Source organism: Rutilus rutilus (assembly GCF_951802725.1).
Source record: "Rutilus rutilus genome assembly, chromosome: 8".
NCBI lineage: Eukaryota > Metazoa > Chordata > Actinopteri > Cypriniformes > Leuciscidae > Rutilus > Rutilus rutilus.
Window position 1 is genome coordinate 10608081 of NC_140222.1, and position 17408 is coordinate 10625488.

General features: G+C 37.8%; 1 protein-coding gene across 1 annotated transcript; it reads left to right on the forward strand.

Moving 5' to 3' along the window:
• The first annotated feature begins 2817 nt into the window (after positions 1 to 2817).
• Positions 2818 to 5747, forward strand: LOC311294842 (galactose-specific lectin nattectin-like). Its single transcript, XM_084415884.1, has 6 exons — positions 2818 to 2875; positions 3001 to 3068; positions 3240 to 3370; positions 4065 to 4190; positions 5220 to 5331; positions 5517 to 5747. The coding sequence occupies exons 2-6, from the start codon at positions 3008 to 3010 to the stop codon at positions 5582 to 5584; spliced, it is 498 nt and encodes a 165-aa protein (XP_084272010.1). The 5' UTR covers positions 2818 to 2875; positions 3001 to 3007; the 3' UTR covers positions 5585 to 5747.
• Positions 5748 to 17408: the final 11661 nt, after the last annotated feature.

Consider the following 17408-nt stretch of genomic DNA (forward strand, 5'->3'; position numbering starts at 1 on the left):
CCGATCTTTGGAACCTCCACGTGTGGCTCCTGGACGGGACGAGGCAGGTTTGAGTACCCTACCACCTGCGGTGGTGGCTACCATCACTTCCGCTAGAGCATCGTCCACGAGACATGCCTATGCGTTGAAGTGGAACCTCTTCGTCAACTGGTGTTCTTCTAAACATCAAGAACCCACGAAATGCCCGATCAGTGTCGTGCTTTCCTTCCTGCAAGAAGGGTTGGAGCGAAGGCTGTCTCCCTCCACCCTGAAAGTGTATGTTGCCGCCATTGCCGCACATCACGAAGCAGTTGATGGTAAGTCTCTGGGAAAGCACGACCTGATCGTCAGGTTCCTGAGGGGAGCGAGGAGACTAAATCCTCCTCGTCCTCCCCTCGTTCCCTCTTGGGACCTCTCAGTGGTTCTAACTGCCCTGCAGAGTGCTCCATTTGAGCCTTTGCAATCAGTGGAGCTTAAGTTCCTGTCAATGAAGACAGCGCTCCTGGTTGCATTGGCCTCCATCAAGAGGGTAGGGGACCTGCAGGCATTTTCGGTTGACGAAGCGTGCCTGGAATTCGGGCCGGCTGACTCTCACGTGATCCTGAGACCCCGGCTTGGATATATGCCCAAGGTTCCTACCACCCCCTTTCGAGACCAGGTGGTGAACCTGCAAGCGCTGCCCTTGGAGGAGGCAGACCCAGCCTTGGCACTGCTCTGTCCAGTACGCGCCCTCCGTGCTTACGTAGACAGAACGCGGTGTTTCAGGACCTCAGACCAGCTCTTTGTCTGTCATGGTGGGAAGCTGAAGGGAAAGGCTCTCTCAAAGCAAAGGTTATCTCACTGGATAGTGGATACCATTGCTTTGGCATACCAGCAGCAAGGTCGCCCGTGCCCCCTTGGTGTGAAAGCCCACTCCACACGTAGTGTGGCTTCCTCTTGGGCTCTAGCGCATGGCGCCTCGCTAACAGACATTTGTAGAGCTGCAGGCTGGGCGACACCCAACACATTCGCGAGATTCTATAATCTCCGCGTAGAGCCAGTTTCTTCTCATGTACTCGCTTCAACCAGCCGGTGCTAGATTCTGCTCAGGTGTCTTCGCTTGCTCGCCATTCCTCTCCACGGACGGGATACGTGCGATATTCTCTCAGGTGAGTCTGATAAGCTCTGAGTTCCTCCAGCACTGGTGACGTCAACGCCTGAGTTATGCCAATCTGCCATAACGCAGCTTTGCGCTTGACTAGGTGCCTCCATGTGCATGGTTCCCCCTCTGGGCGACCCCCACATGTGTATTCCACTGTAAGTCTCCTTGTGAGCGTGTGTCTTTCCCTTGGCAAGCCACCTTGCCACCCCTGGGGTTTAAAATTCCACCTGCGGCTGGACACCCCAGTGATTCTCCATATGCATCCCTCTGGGTCATATGTGTATTCTAGGTCCCCCCCATCATGGCTGGGCATGATTGCATATTTCTCTCTGGAGATATGCTTCCCAGTGTACCTTGGTATCCCTGTGTTAAGTAGGACTCCTTCGTTCGTGCTAGTCTCACAACAGGGAGCTCAGACTTACGCAGGGCACTGGAAGACAGCCGAGGTGGCGTGATTAGACTGGAACCCCAATCGTCGTCATCCGACGTAACTCGGAGTGACCACGAAAGGGAACGTCTCGGTTACGGATGTAACCCTCGTTCCCTGAGTGGGAACGGAGACGTTACGTCTTCCTGCCACTTCCGCTGTACCGCTGAAAAACGCCTGGGGCCAGTCTCGGCTCCTCAGCGAAGGCATGTCTGCATTGTGCAGCGTACTTCCTTATATACCCCCTGCGGCGGGCGGAGTTACGCTATGCAAATTCCGCAGACCCATGGCATTTCATTGCCATTGGCTCGTTTTATATACTCGAAGGTGATAGGCTTCTAAGCGAAACCCCAATCGTCGTCATCCGACGTAACGTCTCCGTTCCCACTCAGGGAACGAGGGTTACATCCGTAACCGAGACGTTTTATTTACTTATGTTTCTAAGTAAAGTATACACTTTAAAAGTTTGGTTTCATTCAGTGTTATATTGTTTGAGTAAAAAGTTAATTTTGTTAAATTTACTTAACTTAGTTAAGTAGATGTTACTTGATTATGTATGTGAAATTAAATACATTTAATATAATTAAGTAATATTTACTTAATTACTACAATTATGTTAAGTGTCAATTAAACATCAAATGTTTTAAGTTCAGTTTCTTAATTTTAAGTTCAATATTAAGTAGATTGTTCTTGATAATAACAGGTAAGTTGTACAGAGAAGCAGGAAAATATACTTAAAATGTATACATTGTTACAAGGATTTTATCAAGTAAATCATACAAGTTATTTTTTCAGGGTATATTGAGTAAAATTTACAAACAAAGAATGAGTGAAATGTACAGTACTTGAAACAGTATTGCGAAGTAAACTTCAAATGAGTAAGTAGAAATTACTCCACAAACTCTAACTCTAACTCTAAGTTAAATTTACTTATGCTTTTTAATTTTACCTAGCTTAGTTAATTCCATATATGTGACATTTACTTTAAAAAATATGAATGCAAAAACTTGCAAAAACTTGCAAAAAAAGAAAAGAATTATTTTTTTTTATTTTTTTATTTTTTTTTTCAGTGAAGAACCTTGAACCCTGGTACACTCGCACACATACAGGAACTCAAGACACATGAACATTGACCTCTCTTAATTACTACTATAATTCTTTATATGCCGTGAATGGTAACGTTTGATCTTTGCCCATAGGATACCCGGTTGTTACTTCCTGATATGTGTATTAATATTACCCCTCTTCATTCAGTAGATATGAGAACTGTATAGCACAGGCTCTAGCTCTTCACAAAATCTGCTAAAGGGAACAATTTAAAAACCAAAGTGAGTTCTGAATAAATGTTCTTCCTGAAGTATTGTTGTACTTTGTGTTTAAATGCATTGAGAATTGCAGTGTGCAGCATATGAGTGCATGCAGACATTTAACTTTTCCTGCTTATTCATTTCAGGTTCATCATGGCAATGCTGAAAAGTTGTCTGCTTCTTTACATTATCTTCTCCATGGGGAATACAGAAGGTAACCAAGACATTTATTTCCAAACATTTTGGAAATGTACAATATTCCATTGACTAATATTTTCATGATTAATAAGGGGTTTACAGTGTATAAAGTACACATATTTTCAGCACATAATCACACAAACATAAAATAAGCTACATAAATAAAAAATAAAAACATTCTTTGAAGTGGATGCTACAAGAAATGTTAATGGCCTGGATGCAGTTGATTTTGCCAAAAAAAGCCCTGATGGATGGATACATTTTGATCTCCGAAAATATAAGTACATTTCTCAACCGGCTAACTGGATCACAGCAGAGGTAATGTGTTACAACACGATGATTTGGTCACACTTTATATTAGGTGTCTTTAACTACATCTAAAAGACAGATGTAAAGACATACAGTATATGGACAAAATAAGTGCATTGTCAAATGATTAATTTAAACTGATATAAATGATTATGTGGTGAAGTAAATGCTACAGAAAAAAAAAAAAATGTAATTTCTACATGGAAAAGTTAGTTAGGAAAAATTCTATATTAGTACTCAATTCAAGCGTAAATATCAACGATATAAAATTAAGTAAAACCTACTCAACTTTTATAAATCTGTACTAAACTAAAGTAAATTAATTAAATATAATTAAGTACTATTTACTTAATTACTTAAATGTTAAGTGTCAATTAAATGTCAATGAATGTTAAGGTCAATAGTAAGTAGATTTTACTTGATAATAACAGAGCAGTACAATTTACTTAAAATATGTTTTAGTTCAAATTCTTACAAGGATTTTAAAAAGTAAATCTTACAGGTTTTTTTTTTTTCTGTAATATTAGTTAAAGACACCTACTATAAGTGGGAATGTTATTTTTTATATTAAAACGTTCTTTTCTTCAAATAAATAGTACAGAAAACTGGTACTGAGCAAATAATCAAGTGGAGCAGACCTTATTTGCAAATGTCTAAAATGTTGCCACTTGCTTTATGCTAAAAAAAAAATCTGTCTCTTTAGAGAACCTGTCAAAGTATTGGTGCGAATCTCGCATCTGTGCATAATAAAGAGGAAAATGATTTCCTACTGAGTCTGTTGCCTTCTCCTTCCACACGTACTTGGATTGGTGCTCATGATGGTGTACAAGTAAGTTCAATTTTCTGTCCTACACTCTAAAAACACTGAGTTAAAAACAACCCACGGGCTGGGTAAATATAGGACAGAACTCATGCTGGGTTTATTTTACAGCAAATTGGGTTGATTAATCCATAAGAGTTGATTCTTTTCTTTTACATAATTTTTAGTACATATTGCCAACATTTAAGCTTGTTTAAGAAATATTAGAAGTAAAAAATAAACATTTAAGTAATTCAAGTGTAATCGACCCATCTCTGTTGTCCAGTTTTCACCGTAACGGCGATGGATCTTGTGCCGGCACTTGGGTCGTGTTCAGCAGGGGAACCTCTAACTTCAGACCGCCGCCCTGCACTCGTAGCCGAAATATGAATGACTCAATAACCTGTCCATAAACAATCAGTGCACAGTTCTGAGAACATATTTAACACCATATGTATTTATGTTCTGCATATTTTTGAATAAAATTTTATGCAAGGCATCCGGCATTTCCATCAGGCGAAAAGACCGACGTGAGTCATGTGACACTTGTGTAGAATTGGTGACTCACATCGCGCCCCTGTATTTGCTGTATTTGCCCCTGTGTTGCTTTGCATAAAATTAAACAATATACAGCACAATAACGAATTTATAGATGAAAGAAAATGTACACAAACCTGTATTTTACAGAAGACATAGGCCTACACCATTTTGACAGTGCTGTGCTCTCTCCTGAAGACACCTGTGGCAAAAGCCTGCGATAAATAACACACTCCCTGGTTTGTTACGTCTGACCCAAGCTCTGGGGTAACACAAGAAAACTACCCAAATACTGATAAAATAACCCCCCAAAAATACCTAAAAGGCTCAACCCAGGATTTGGGTAGAAAAAGAACCCAATTTTTGTTTAGAGTGTAAAGAGACCTATCGTTTGTCTAAACTAAAAATTCTGCTTTAAACAGTAAAGGCAAAGTTTCTAATGAATACATCATGTGACAACATGACATCAAATCTGACCTTAATTTGTATTCACTCTTTGTATTCACTCTCTTCACTCTTTAGGATGGACAATGGTTGTGGAGTGATGGAACTCTTTTTATGTATACCCACTGGTGCACTGGAGAACCTAACAATTACAAGCGTCCTGAGAACTGTTTGGAGATCAACTTTTCCTGTAAGAATACAGTCTGATTATTTGAATACTTTCAGATATAATTTACAATCCTACAATTTCACATCATACAGTAACATGAAATGACTCATTTGGATTTCACAAAGTGACTTAAGTTGAACGATCTATTTTATTTTGATTCTAACACCACTTTAATCAATAACTTATTTCATTATTCCACCTTACAGCTAACCGTTGCTGGAACGATGAGCCCTGTTCAAGATCATTCTCCTATATCTGTGTTAAGGACCTGTGAGACCGTCATGCTGCTCCACAGTTACTTTGATTGAACTGTTTACTACATCTTTCTGATATTATCTTTACAAAAATGTTATTCTGAAATCAAATCTCTTCTAAACTTTAATCTCTTTTCAATATCTTCTCTGAAACACTCCTCAAATTAATAAAAACATTGAAAAAGCAAATTGTGCACTGTGGATATTATTTATTAGTATGGCATTAAATAATGTCATCATCAGGAGAGGGGTTTAAGCATGCTGGAGCTGCACACATGCTTCATCATTGGCAAATTATTATTATTATTTTTTTTTTTTTATCATTGGCAAAGAAGACATTTACATGTTTGTTTCCTGGATTATAAGCAAATATGGAACTCATCCAGGGCCCTTTTGTCACAAACTGCTCTGAGACACAAAGGTTGAGGATCCAAATGCAGTTTATTTAAGTAATCCAGAATCGTATTCACACACAGGTGTTGGAAACTTAATCCTTCATCGAAGCAAAGACCAGGAGACGTTGGGATCGCGTTCAAACAGAAGTTATTCTTTATTGAGAACTTCTCTGTCATTGCTGCAGTCATCCAACAATCTAAAGTAACATAACTTTACCTGGTGTCTTATAGGCATTTTAGGAGGAGGGACTTTTGAAGGTGGAGACAAATTCAAACAAAGCATGTAAATGAGTATACAGGTTTAGGTAACACATCCTAGACTGAGGGTCTGGCCAATCCTAATTCAATCATCATAACAGTCTATTGCATTGCTAATCCAATCAGCCTAACGATTCAACGTATGGAGCTGGGACTTTGGCTCCAAGAGCCATTTGGGCTCCGAAAGCCATTTGCAGAACAAAAAGTGAGATTCTCAGTGATCTGACTCATATCAAGTGAAAACCGGTTAGGCAGGTTATCTGGCTTGCTCAAGAGAAAACAGGCCCAATCAGCATAACACTATCATTCAAATTGCATAGACAAATCATTCGTGTGCTAATCCCATCAGTCTGAGTGAAACTGGGACTCCAAGAGCCATTAAATCCAAAACCAAGAGAAACGAAACCAGGGAGAATGCTCGGAATTGCAGTGTAACACTGACCCTTGTATGGTTTTCGGGTCTGCAGGACCCGTTTTAATTTTTTATCAAAAGAAAAATGATACGATTAATTATTTTTTCAAACTCAGACTCATTGGCTGTTGTGGCAATTTTTTCATTAAACAATCATCAACTGTGTAAGAGACACTCTGAAATTCAAATGATCATTAAAAAAGTATTTTCTTCTTGCAAGAAGGCCCAGTTGCCACACAGAAGTCATTAGTACAGTCTGTGAAACAAGTGCGACGAAGGGAGGGAGGGCAGAGGAGCCTTTATAGTACCTTCAAGGTCTTCTGCTCACAGGCCCTTATCTAAACAAGGGAAGGTTTCTCTGCTAGTGACCTAATCCTGCTGAGTTTATTCCTACAAACTCAGAAGTCCCAAATGGGACCACCTCTGATCCCAAGGGGTCAGAGGTTCCCTTTTCAGCTGTCTCCCCCTTTGTCTCACAGTGTTCACATTAATCATTATATTGAAAATTCAGGAGCACACCTAGAGTGTGAAAATTAAAATTACCATTACATTGGCCTTGGCTCATTTTCTGTGAAGAATAGTTATCAGAACACATTTTCAATGACCACACACTGTACACCCCCCCCCCCACACACACACACACAAATTTATTACACACAGGATGTTTGATGATGACCCGGAGCTAATAAAAGTGTGGAAATTGTAGGTCCTGTGTACCTTTACTCTGCCCTCCTCCTGTCAGGGCCTGCTGTTATTGTGTGCGTGTGCGTGTGCGTGTGCGTGTGCGTGTGAGAGAGAGATTGTGTTTAAGTGTGAGAGAGTGTGGGTGCAAGAGTGAGTTTTGTGTTGTTTTTTGTTTCTTCCCCTGCCGTTCCCGCACAATGTTGTGTAACCCATATAGAATATGCTGTCACTAAAGGGTTAACTAGTCGAGTGTCAAATTACATGATGCCAATAGAGGGCGCGCTAGCACTGTTTTTTACATTCGTCATTGGGAATTCTCTTTTGTATCAAACTGCATTAGGGCCTATTCACATATCGCGTCTTTTGCGCGCGCAAGTTCGTTATTTCAAATGTAGGCGCGCGGTATGCGCGCTCATAATGGAAGCGACGCGGTCGCGGTGAGCACCGTGCTAGTTTTTTTCCAAGCGCGTCCGCGCCGCATCGAGATAAAAACATCTCAACTTTTCAACTTTTCAGAATGCCGCAAACGCACCGCAGGTCACGTGACAAGAACCAAGCTTAGCAACGACAGACGCCTCCGGAGCGCAACCACCCGAGCGCTTTGGAAAAAGGAGAACGTGGCGCGCCTAGCGTTTTCTATGCGTTTTTAGGCGCGATATGAATGCCGCCTTAGGCACACTGTAATGCAGTAAGTTAAGATGCTCTCGACGGTGGAGCGGTAGAAGGTCACTAGCAGCTCCTTCCCGACGTTGTTCCTCCTGAGCACTCTCAGGAAGTGCAGACGTTGCTGTGCTTTTTTATTTAGAAATTAATCTGTCACTGTGACACTGTTGTCTTCTAATTAACATATTATAAATACTGCTGATTATGTGGCTAGTTTTCAGACCAGGTTGATAAAGTATCTGTTTAGCTGTGAATTCCCTGATCGAGCACTCTTTCTGTAGACCCCTTTTTTTCTTTCTGCATTTTAATGAATGTATCCATTTTACTGCTTTTTACATTTTTGTTTATTACCTTTATTTTGTTAAATGACTATGTAAAGCATTTTGAATTAAAACTGTGTGGGAAATGTGCTATGTGAATTAACTTGCCTTGCATGTTTTTAAAGATGAAGATGAAAGAACAAAGCTTTTTAAATGAAATCACTTTTTTCTTATGAAAAACAAAACATAGAAGTCCACCTGGGCTGTCTCCAATCGATGTTCCCTAATGTCTCCAATCGACGTTTAATAGTCTACCTAACTAACTTGCTTCCCTAACTAGCTTTCTTCCTGCGCAGGAATAATCGACAAACAGACTTTAGCAAATGTCCTCTAAATGCTTTAATCACGGCCGGAGGATCTCTCGAGCAGTTCTCAGAGAATCTCCCCCAAGAAGAAGCAAGGCCGGAGGATCTCAGACAAATTCCACTGAGAATCCCATCAGCTAACACGAATACAACAGTTTATATAGAATAGGGAAGTATGGCAAAATGATATGAATTTGATTGATTCTTCACATGCAAACCCTTCTGTTACTAGGTAAAGCAAACTTTGTTTTAATGATTACTTCATTGTTAATCACAAGGTTCAAACTTAGTCACCTGTCTAGTTTCATTTCCTAAATTTGTTATTTATACACTCACACACCCAAAGTCAAAGGGGTATGGCAAAAATACAACATCCAAAAACACAGGACAGAAAGTTTAAGTACATTGTGTTTCAAAGCGTTATAATGTTAGGCCTGAAAAAGGAAGTAAGGTTAGATGTTAGTAACATGGTTAATCTAATATACAGTTTACTATTTTGTCTATTAAAAATCCACCACAGGTCCTAGCAGAACAGGGTGACACCGACACACGACATGGTCATAGAAAACATCTCATAAAATTCATATTTTTTACAGATAACATCGTCAGATTTGAAACAAAGCATGACCAAACTTGTGGCTTCACCATCGTGTTTCTAAGTGTCTACACTACAGCCACATCATTTTTATAAATTCATAAAGTATGTTGGTTATGTGTCTGTCAGAATGACATCTTTATTTTGTGTATGTCATTTATGCTCTATTTACCAAAATAGGGGGTGCAGGAGCAAGGGTTAATAAACACCAAGAGAATAGACGTAGAATAATCACACTATATCTTGACAAGCACCAACAGAGGATTGAACAAAACAGTACTTATACACAGAGAACAAAACTAAATACAGGTGTGATTCGTCAGTAACATACAGTAGGTAACTAACAGGGAGAATTTATGGCAATAAGAATTAACTGAGAGGAGACACAGGAACATGAACAAAAATGCAATGAAACATAACATGTGACAGCATTGCTAGTGTAAGGCTGATGCCAGTAATTTCAGTATTTCTCTGAATTTCCGTTTAGAACAGCAAATGCTGCTTGACCAACCTATATCTGGGTGGGTCTTACCTCTGTTTTAATTTAATGTTACTTTAGATAAGTGTACATGCGAAACCACGGCATGGCCAATCCAAAGCTATTATAAGAGAAGTAAAGTTGGTCAGCTTATATCTGTAGTAGTGGCCATACCTCTACTGAAGTAAAGGTTACTTTAAATTCAAGTGTATGCAATTCCATGGGGCTATACCAAAATATATTTAGCGTGAATGCGACCAATCTCAGGTACTGTATATAGCATTTACCTCTGTTTAGTGACCAAAACTGACGAGCTTGTGAAATTGAAACCCTTGTTAAACAGAAGATGTAAGGACCTCCGAGCGACATAGTTTCCTAATCTGAACGGGTCAAATATACTTAAAGAGTTAAAAATAATAATCAAACGTTCACTCATTTAATGATGCTCAAATATAATTTAAACCGTTTTCATTTATGGAGTCAGATGAAATAACGAGGTAATACGTATGAGAAAACGTATTTCATTTAATCTTAAAAATAAAAATAAAAGTGCACTTTTATGTACATGTTAATGTTAATATTCTAGTTATTCTCACCAATCCCAAATCTCAACCACAGACTCATGGATCTTGAATTGACTGAAGACATCTTCTGACATCGGCATACACCACTTCATCCTCCTCTTTAACATTCTGTTCAAAACACAAGATAATAATTATAATACAACATTTTAAATCTGGCCTTTAAATGATGTTAAGTTTGAGTTCAGTTTTTTCTACTATCTGATCAGGTCCAACTCCTTGCTACTCTTAACGTGAAGCAGCTTGAGATGTCTGTCTCATCGACATACTACATTTAGACATGCAAATATTAAAAATTCTATTACAGTGGATATTAATGACAGACTGAAGTGTTTAGAGGCTGTCAGAAATCAAATACTTATTATAATGCCACATGACAGTAATACCAATTTTTACATAATACCAATTTCAAATGTCATGAAAAATCTGTTCAGATTTGTGTTGTGTAAATGTAACCTTATTAAAGCTAGTTTGACTATTAAAGCTAGTTTAAAAGCTAATTTGAATTTGAATTTTAAAATAACTCTGATTCTGATTCTGTTCTGACACGTACAGAGAACAGCAGAAATACGTGCATTTTTGTCACATTCATTTCCTTTTTTTGTCAGACAAAAAAACTTTCAGTATACAAAACTCCATGAAACAGTTTTAAAGGATGTAAGTTGTGAAAATGACATGATCTAGGACCTTTACAGTGCGTGCCATTGTAAAGACTTTACTTCTATCCTTCACAGCCTCGTTTCAATCTACATGGCATCTAAACTGACTAAGGTCTATTAGGGCTATACATATATATTTTTAGCATTACATGTAATAATACTTGTTTAAAACTCTTGCCTTGATCAGTTTTTCTACATTTCCTGCAGATGCAGAAGATCACGACTGCAGCAACAATCATCAGAGATCCAGCAGAGATCAACACTATCAGAGACACTGAGACTGAAGAACCTGAAGGAGAGGAAAAGAGACACAGTTATTAGTGTGTGTGAATGTGTCTGATCTACAACAGAAGACAGAGATCAGGTCAGTAAACACACACATATATCATCAGTGCTGTGGTACCTGCACATGTGTGACAGAGTGTGTTGATGTCCAGATGTGTGGTCTGGTTGCTGATGGGATTGTTCAGCACACAGCTGTAGGTGTTTTTATCCTGATATTCCACCTCCAGAGGTAGAGAGAGACTGATGCTGAGATCACACACACTGATGCTGGACAATACACTGATTCCTGCGTACCAGGAGAGAGTCGCATCACTCACATTCACCACTGATGAACACACCAATGAACACGATGATGAACAGTTGGAAGAGTTACTTGTGATCACAGGAACAGGCAGACGAGCTGAGAAAGATTAGAATAAATCACTATCCCTACAAAGACTATCTACTTCAGAGCTATATATACACTGTAAAACAAAATTGTAAAAAAATCTAATGAAATTAAAAAAATAAAAAAGATTTGTCAAATGACTGGCCAAACAAAAACTTTAAATTTAAAGTAAAATATTCTATGTGAAGAAAATTCAGTAAAAAAAAAAAATATATATATATATATATATATATATATATAGTGAAGGAAATAGTGAGATGGAGGAAAAATATTGTGTTCCCTCACAAATACTTTTGTGTTCCACTGAGAATCTTTGCATTCGTTCACAAAGAGATCAAAACTTTCTAGTTAATGCAAAGTTTCTTGGTGGATTGTTATACATTTAGGAGAGAACACAAAAGCATTGACTTATTATTTTTCCTCCCATCTCATATTTGTTTTCTTCTACCATGTCCCTTTAGGGGCTCCATACCATCTAGTGGTGAATTCACAAATTATTATCATGATTATTTTTGTAATTTTACATAAGCTACATTTGTATGTTTAAGAGAACAGAAAAAATACTGTAGAAATAATAGTCAGTAAAAAAAGAGAATTACTGTAATTTGACATTTATGACATAATACTTAAAAATAACAGCTGAATCATTAATTTTACAGATATTGTAATTTTACAGAGTTTTGAGTACAATTTAAAATGAAAGAAAATTACTGTAAAATGTTTTTCTTTTCTGTAAAATTAGATTTATTTTAGAATGTAACAAATAAAAGAAACAAATGTTAAACTCACAAGAGACAATGAGATTGAAACTCTTGCTCAGATTTCTGATCGTCTCTAGTTTATAAACTCCAGCATGTTCAGTTGTGATGTTTGTGATGGTCAGAGATCCAGTTTGATCGTCCAGCTTCAGTCTGTCTCTGAATCTCCCATCAGGAACATCATCATATACAGTCATGCTGTCGGCTGGTACATTGATTTCAGCTATTAAAGTGTTTTCATCTCCAAACCTTCACAGAATCTGATCATCATCCATCATTTCAGTAAGATCAGAGTTTAGAGTGACTGAATCTCCCTCCATCACTGACACTGACTTCACTGCATCTGTGTCAGCAAACACTCCTGAAGAACAGAGACAGAGAGTTTGTAGATTAAAGTTAAATTTATGTCAGTAGTTTGTAACTATTTCAAAGAGAAGTGAAGAACAAACAGACGAGCAGCACAGAAAAAAACTAAATGAAAAGAAAAATCAACAGACAGAAGAAGAAATGGGAATAAGTGATTACCGTTTAGGAAACCATTTTCATTGAGCACTGTAACATTATAATGTAAATCTCTGATATTAATATAGTGTGTGTGTGTGTGTGTGTGTGTGTGTGTGTGTGTGTGTGTGTGTGTGGATCCTCCCCCATCAAGACCACCTATCAGAGACCACACACTAGATATTACTGTCTCGATACAGCATTTATTAAGACTCACTTAATCCGACATTCTGTTACACAGGCAGTTATTAAAATGATACATTTGCAGAATTTTATCTTTTATTTCTTATGCAGTCTTTCTTAGAATATAAAGAAAATAAAAGGAAATAGGAAATAAAAACACTCTTTAACCACAAAAACAACTGACACACACATCAATGTGCCTAACAATAACACACACAGGTTTTCCACACATCAGGTCGAAGTTCTCTGTAAATAAATGAGACCGCAGAGGTTTCGCTTTGACACACAAACTGAGCTTCTGGTGTCACTGAATCATGTTCATTCTCTGAGCTAGAAAAGAACATGCGCTGTGGTTTCTCTGTTTAAAAAGAATGTGGTTTAAAAAAATAAATAAAAAATGTTTGGGTGATTTGTTTGCCTGGTAAGAGTTCTAGTCCGACATATTCAAGCCTGTTTGCACATCAGTTGTGAACATGATTTGTCTTTCTCACTGAGGCTGGATTTACATGCTTTCTATAGCAAATACATACATGTATGAAAGCATGAATTGAAAATGTGCAACTTGAATGAAATTTTTTTGGGGGTGTATGCATGGGGGTAAATTCATCATCACCTACATTCACAGGCTAAAGTTACTCCATGAATTGCATCCTAATTCATTACAATAGTTTAAGTTTGTGAAGGGCTTATGTAATAAAGTTCCAAACATAGGTTCGGGGAGGAGCCTAATCATTCAGTCCTGTCAATCATCATTTCAAGCTCATATATCAGCCATCATTGAGAGATATCCAGCTGCAGAACCGCAGCACCTGCAGTTTCAGACCAGCGGGATAGAAGTGAGGGGCGGAGCTTATAGTGCTGGGCTACCTATACATGTCATTTTTGTTTTATTAAATATGATCTATTTTAATATTTTAATTGGACTGATAAGTAAATTATTTCATAACAATACTTTTAAGTAAAGTCACTTTTCAATTCATAAGATATAATGATGTACAATAAGCAATATTCTACTAAATTAATCATGTTAATAGATGACACAATCAATATTTTGTTCATACAAGCATGATGTAGAATACGGTCAGTTGTCTTGTCTGTACTAAAATGCTCATGTGCATGATTACTTTCACTAACTTTCACTGAATGGCTGAAATAAGATCTGTGGTGAACACAAGCTCAAGACACTTTCAACTTTTTATTCTACGACATAAAATACATCAGTATTACCACACACGCGATTTTTGAAGCAGTTAAATGTCTTGAAAAAGTTGGTTGCTAACAATTGGCTAAATTAGACAACATCGAGGAGATTAAACGTCATCACGCTGAACTGGTAAACTCAGTCCACTTTTACAGCATCGTTATGATTATAATTATGCTCATTAAACTATTATACCTCAAACGTTCTAAAAACTGAGAGAGTTGTCGAAAGCTTAGTGATGGTGAGGTTGAACTGGCCTACTAATTGACATCATACCTGCACCACATATGGCGGATGGGTTACATATAGGGCGCCGCCATTGATTAGCAGACCTTCATCTGTTGTTAGCAATCCATTGACTCCCATTCATTTTGGCGTCACTTTGACACTGAATAACTTTACATCTGAGGCGTTTAAAGACTCCATTTGTCCATTATTTATTTCTAAAGAAACACGACAATGTATAAAAGGCTCCATTACCTTGTATCTTACGTTATGGCCCCGTAGAAGCAGTTTTTTTGTAAAAATAGGCTAACGATTGCGTCATAACCACGCGACTCTCTGTTGCACAGTAGAGAGATTACCGTATAGACAGGAGGAGAAGCTCGCACGCAATCGGGGGGACGTGGAGGCAAAATGACAAAATAATTCATCAGAATACTTAGCAAAAGTTGCTCCTGCTCCAAGCTCATGGACAGCTCTTACTCACACTCTCCGTCTCTGCAAGATTCGGAAGGGAATGATTCAGATTTCGCTTGGCACAGCTACTAGAAGACAGACGGGTTGCTCACGTCACATCTACGTCGTCAAGCTCAGTTTTGAGTCTGCGCTGTACGCTCAGCCATCAGAAAGTGAGTGCTTCTAATTGACTTCACTTTTCTCCGTTAAATCCAATGGGGTCGCTGTGTCCATTTCTTTTACTGTCTATTACATAGCGGCCATATAAACAGGCACTAATGAGGCGTCTATGTGTTTCTATGGTCTATAGAGTGCAACGGTTCCCGCCCCCTTTTTCAGCAGCGCTGCAGCTGCAGTACAAACACAAAGGTACAAGACTGTGAACTTAACAACAGCCTTAGGGATTGAAAGAACAACAATCCCATGAAGCATTGCAAACATAATGATCGAATTAAAAACGATGGAAATATTCATTTAAACTACTCATTTAAAAATGTTGATTATATATAACAACAATATATTTTGGGTTTATTGCATTTATCCCAGTTTTCTCAACATTAAGTGATGCTTGAGCGATCAAGGATATTCTTCATTTACAAATATTGATTCCTTTGATTCCATCCTTTTTTAGGCTATTATTTGTTTATTTTTATTGAACTTTCAAAATTACAGAATTCAATAGCAAGTTTGTGAGACACATTTTCACATTTTGTAAGAATAAATTGAAACACAACAACAATAATAATAATAATAGGGTAATTCTACAGAAACGTCCACTTTTGTTATGGCAAGATGTCTTAAAATGTATTTCTTTTTCTAACATTTAAACTTACACCACATTATTAGACTACCCTTTGACTTTATGAATATGCATAAATGACAGCTTAATGATTTGTTATATTTTTTGTACATTTATTTAAAGACTGCATGTACCATTTTTTTTGTCACTGGTGTTACCTTACTTCTTTGGCAATATTAAAGGTTTTTATGAAATATTATTTCTAATTGTTATTAATATCCAGATCAAAACATGCTGATCACCGGTGATCGGTTCTGCGCAGATTTTGCTCATCTCAAACAAGCCTGATGTGTCCGAGTGTGGTCCGCCTTGCTCTGATGTCATGCTGACGTATGTCAAAAATCTCTCGCGAGCGCTAGGCGGAGGTGTCGGATTCTGCAGTCGAGCGCAGTTGCAAGAGGCAAGGCTCATCTCAAACAAGCATATTGTGGTCATAGTTAGTAAGAGAGATGACATCATCCATAGCAACAAGGTCAACCCCACCCTTTCTCTTAGTTTAAGATTTCTCTCCATTCCTGAGTAAAAGTTGGTCTCAGCAGCTTTGTGAATAGGTTTTAAGAGGAAACTCTTCAATAAGAACTTTTATTGCCATTTGAGAACTCTTAAAATAATAGATAGTTTTCAAGATATCTATCTATCTGGCCGTCTATCTTATTTTATCATTGTTGTTATGATCAGTAACTTGTGGTTTTATGACATACAGAATGGATTTCCTCGAAGTGACGCCCTTTGAGGAAATCAGTGCTACATTGAGTAAAATTTACAAACAAAGAGTGAGTGAGTACTTGAAACAGAGTATTGCAAAGTAAACTTCAAATGAGTAAACAGAAATTACTCCACAAACTCTAACTGGCCAAGTTAAATTTACTTATGCTCTTTGTTAATTTGACCTAACTTAGGGAATTCCATAAGTGTGACATTTACTTAAAAAATATGAGTGCAAAAACTTGCAAAAGATGAATGAATAGATTTTACTTAATGTTTATTTATTTTATTTATTTTTTTCACTGAAGAACTAGACCTTGAACACTGGTATACTCGCACACAAACAGGAAATCAAGACACGCACATTTGAACATTTGGCATCTCTTAATTATTTCTATAAATCTATAACTAATATGCCAGGACTATGGAAGCAGATTAGTCTCAAATATAATTCACGCAAAAAACATGATTCACACATGCGTAGACAATTTCACATGGGTGAAACCTAATTCATGGTGGACTAAACAGCAGTTAATAAACTATTGCTTCAACTGATCTCTAACTTCTAAACACAGAAATGAACGATTAACTGCACTTACCTCTGCTCAGCCATGAACTGGTCGAAAGCTGATGACGTAACATGCAGGTAGGCCCGCCCTCACATTATACTGATTGGTCGATTGATAAGCTTAAATCTGATTGGCTAAAGAGTACGACTGCCCTGTGTTATGTAAAGCGCTGCCAGGAAAGTCTCAAACACACACACACACACACACACATCCAAGGCGATTCGTAGGTGAATGACGATTTGCACATTCTAAGGATACACTCGTACATTTTAAACATTCAAAGGTTTTTGTGCACAGTTGTATATCTATGAATTGTGTTTTTCATTTGTGAAATGTTTTTTATGAATATATAATTTTATTTTGCGCATGTGAATTGCTTTTTGTGAATATATATATATTTTTTGCACGCACGTGAATTTTTTTAGGT

Bases quoted from the DNA above. Each gene is read 5' to 3' on its own strand.
- LOC311294842 (XM_084415884.1), top strand. From the start codon at position 3,008: ATGGCAATGCTGAAAAGTTGTCTGCTTCTTTACATTATCTTCTCCATG. The intron at 3,371-4,064 runs GTAATGTGTTAC...CTGTCTCTTTAG, and splicing joins CTAACTGGATCACAGCAGAG to AGAACCTGTCAAAGTATTGG. The intron at 4,191-5,219 runs GTAAGTTCAATT...TTCACTCTTTAG, and splicing joins GTGCTCATGATGGTGTACAA to GATGGACAATGGTTGTGGAG.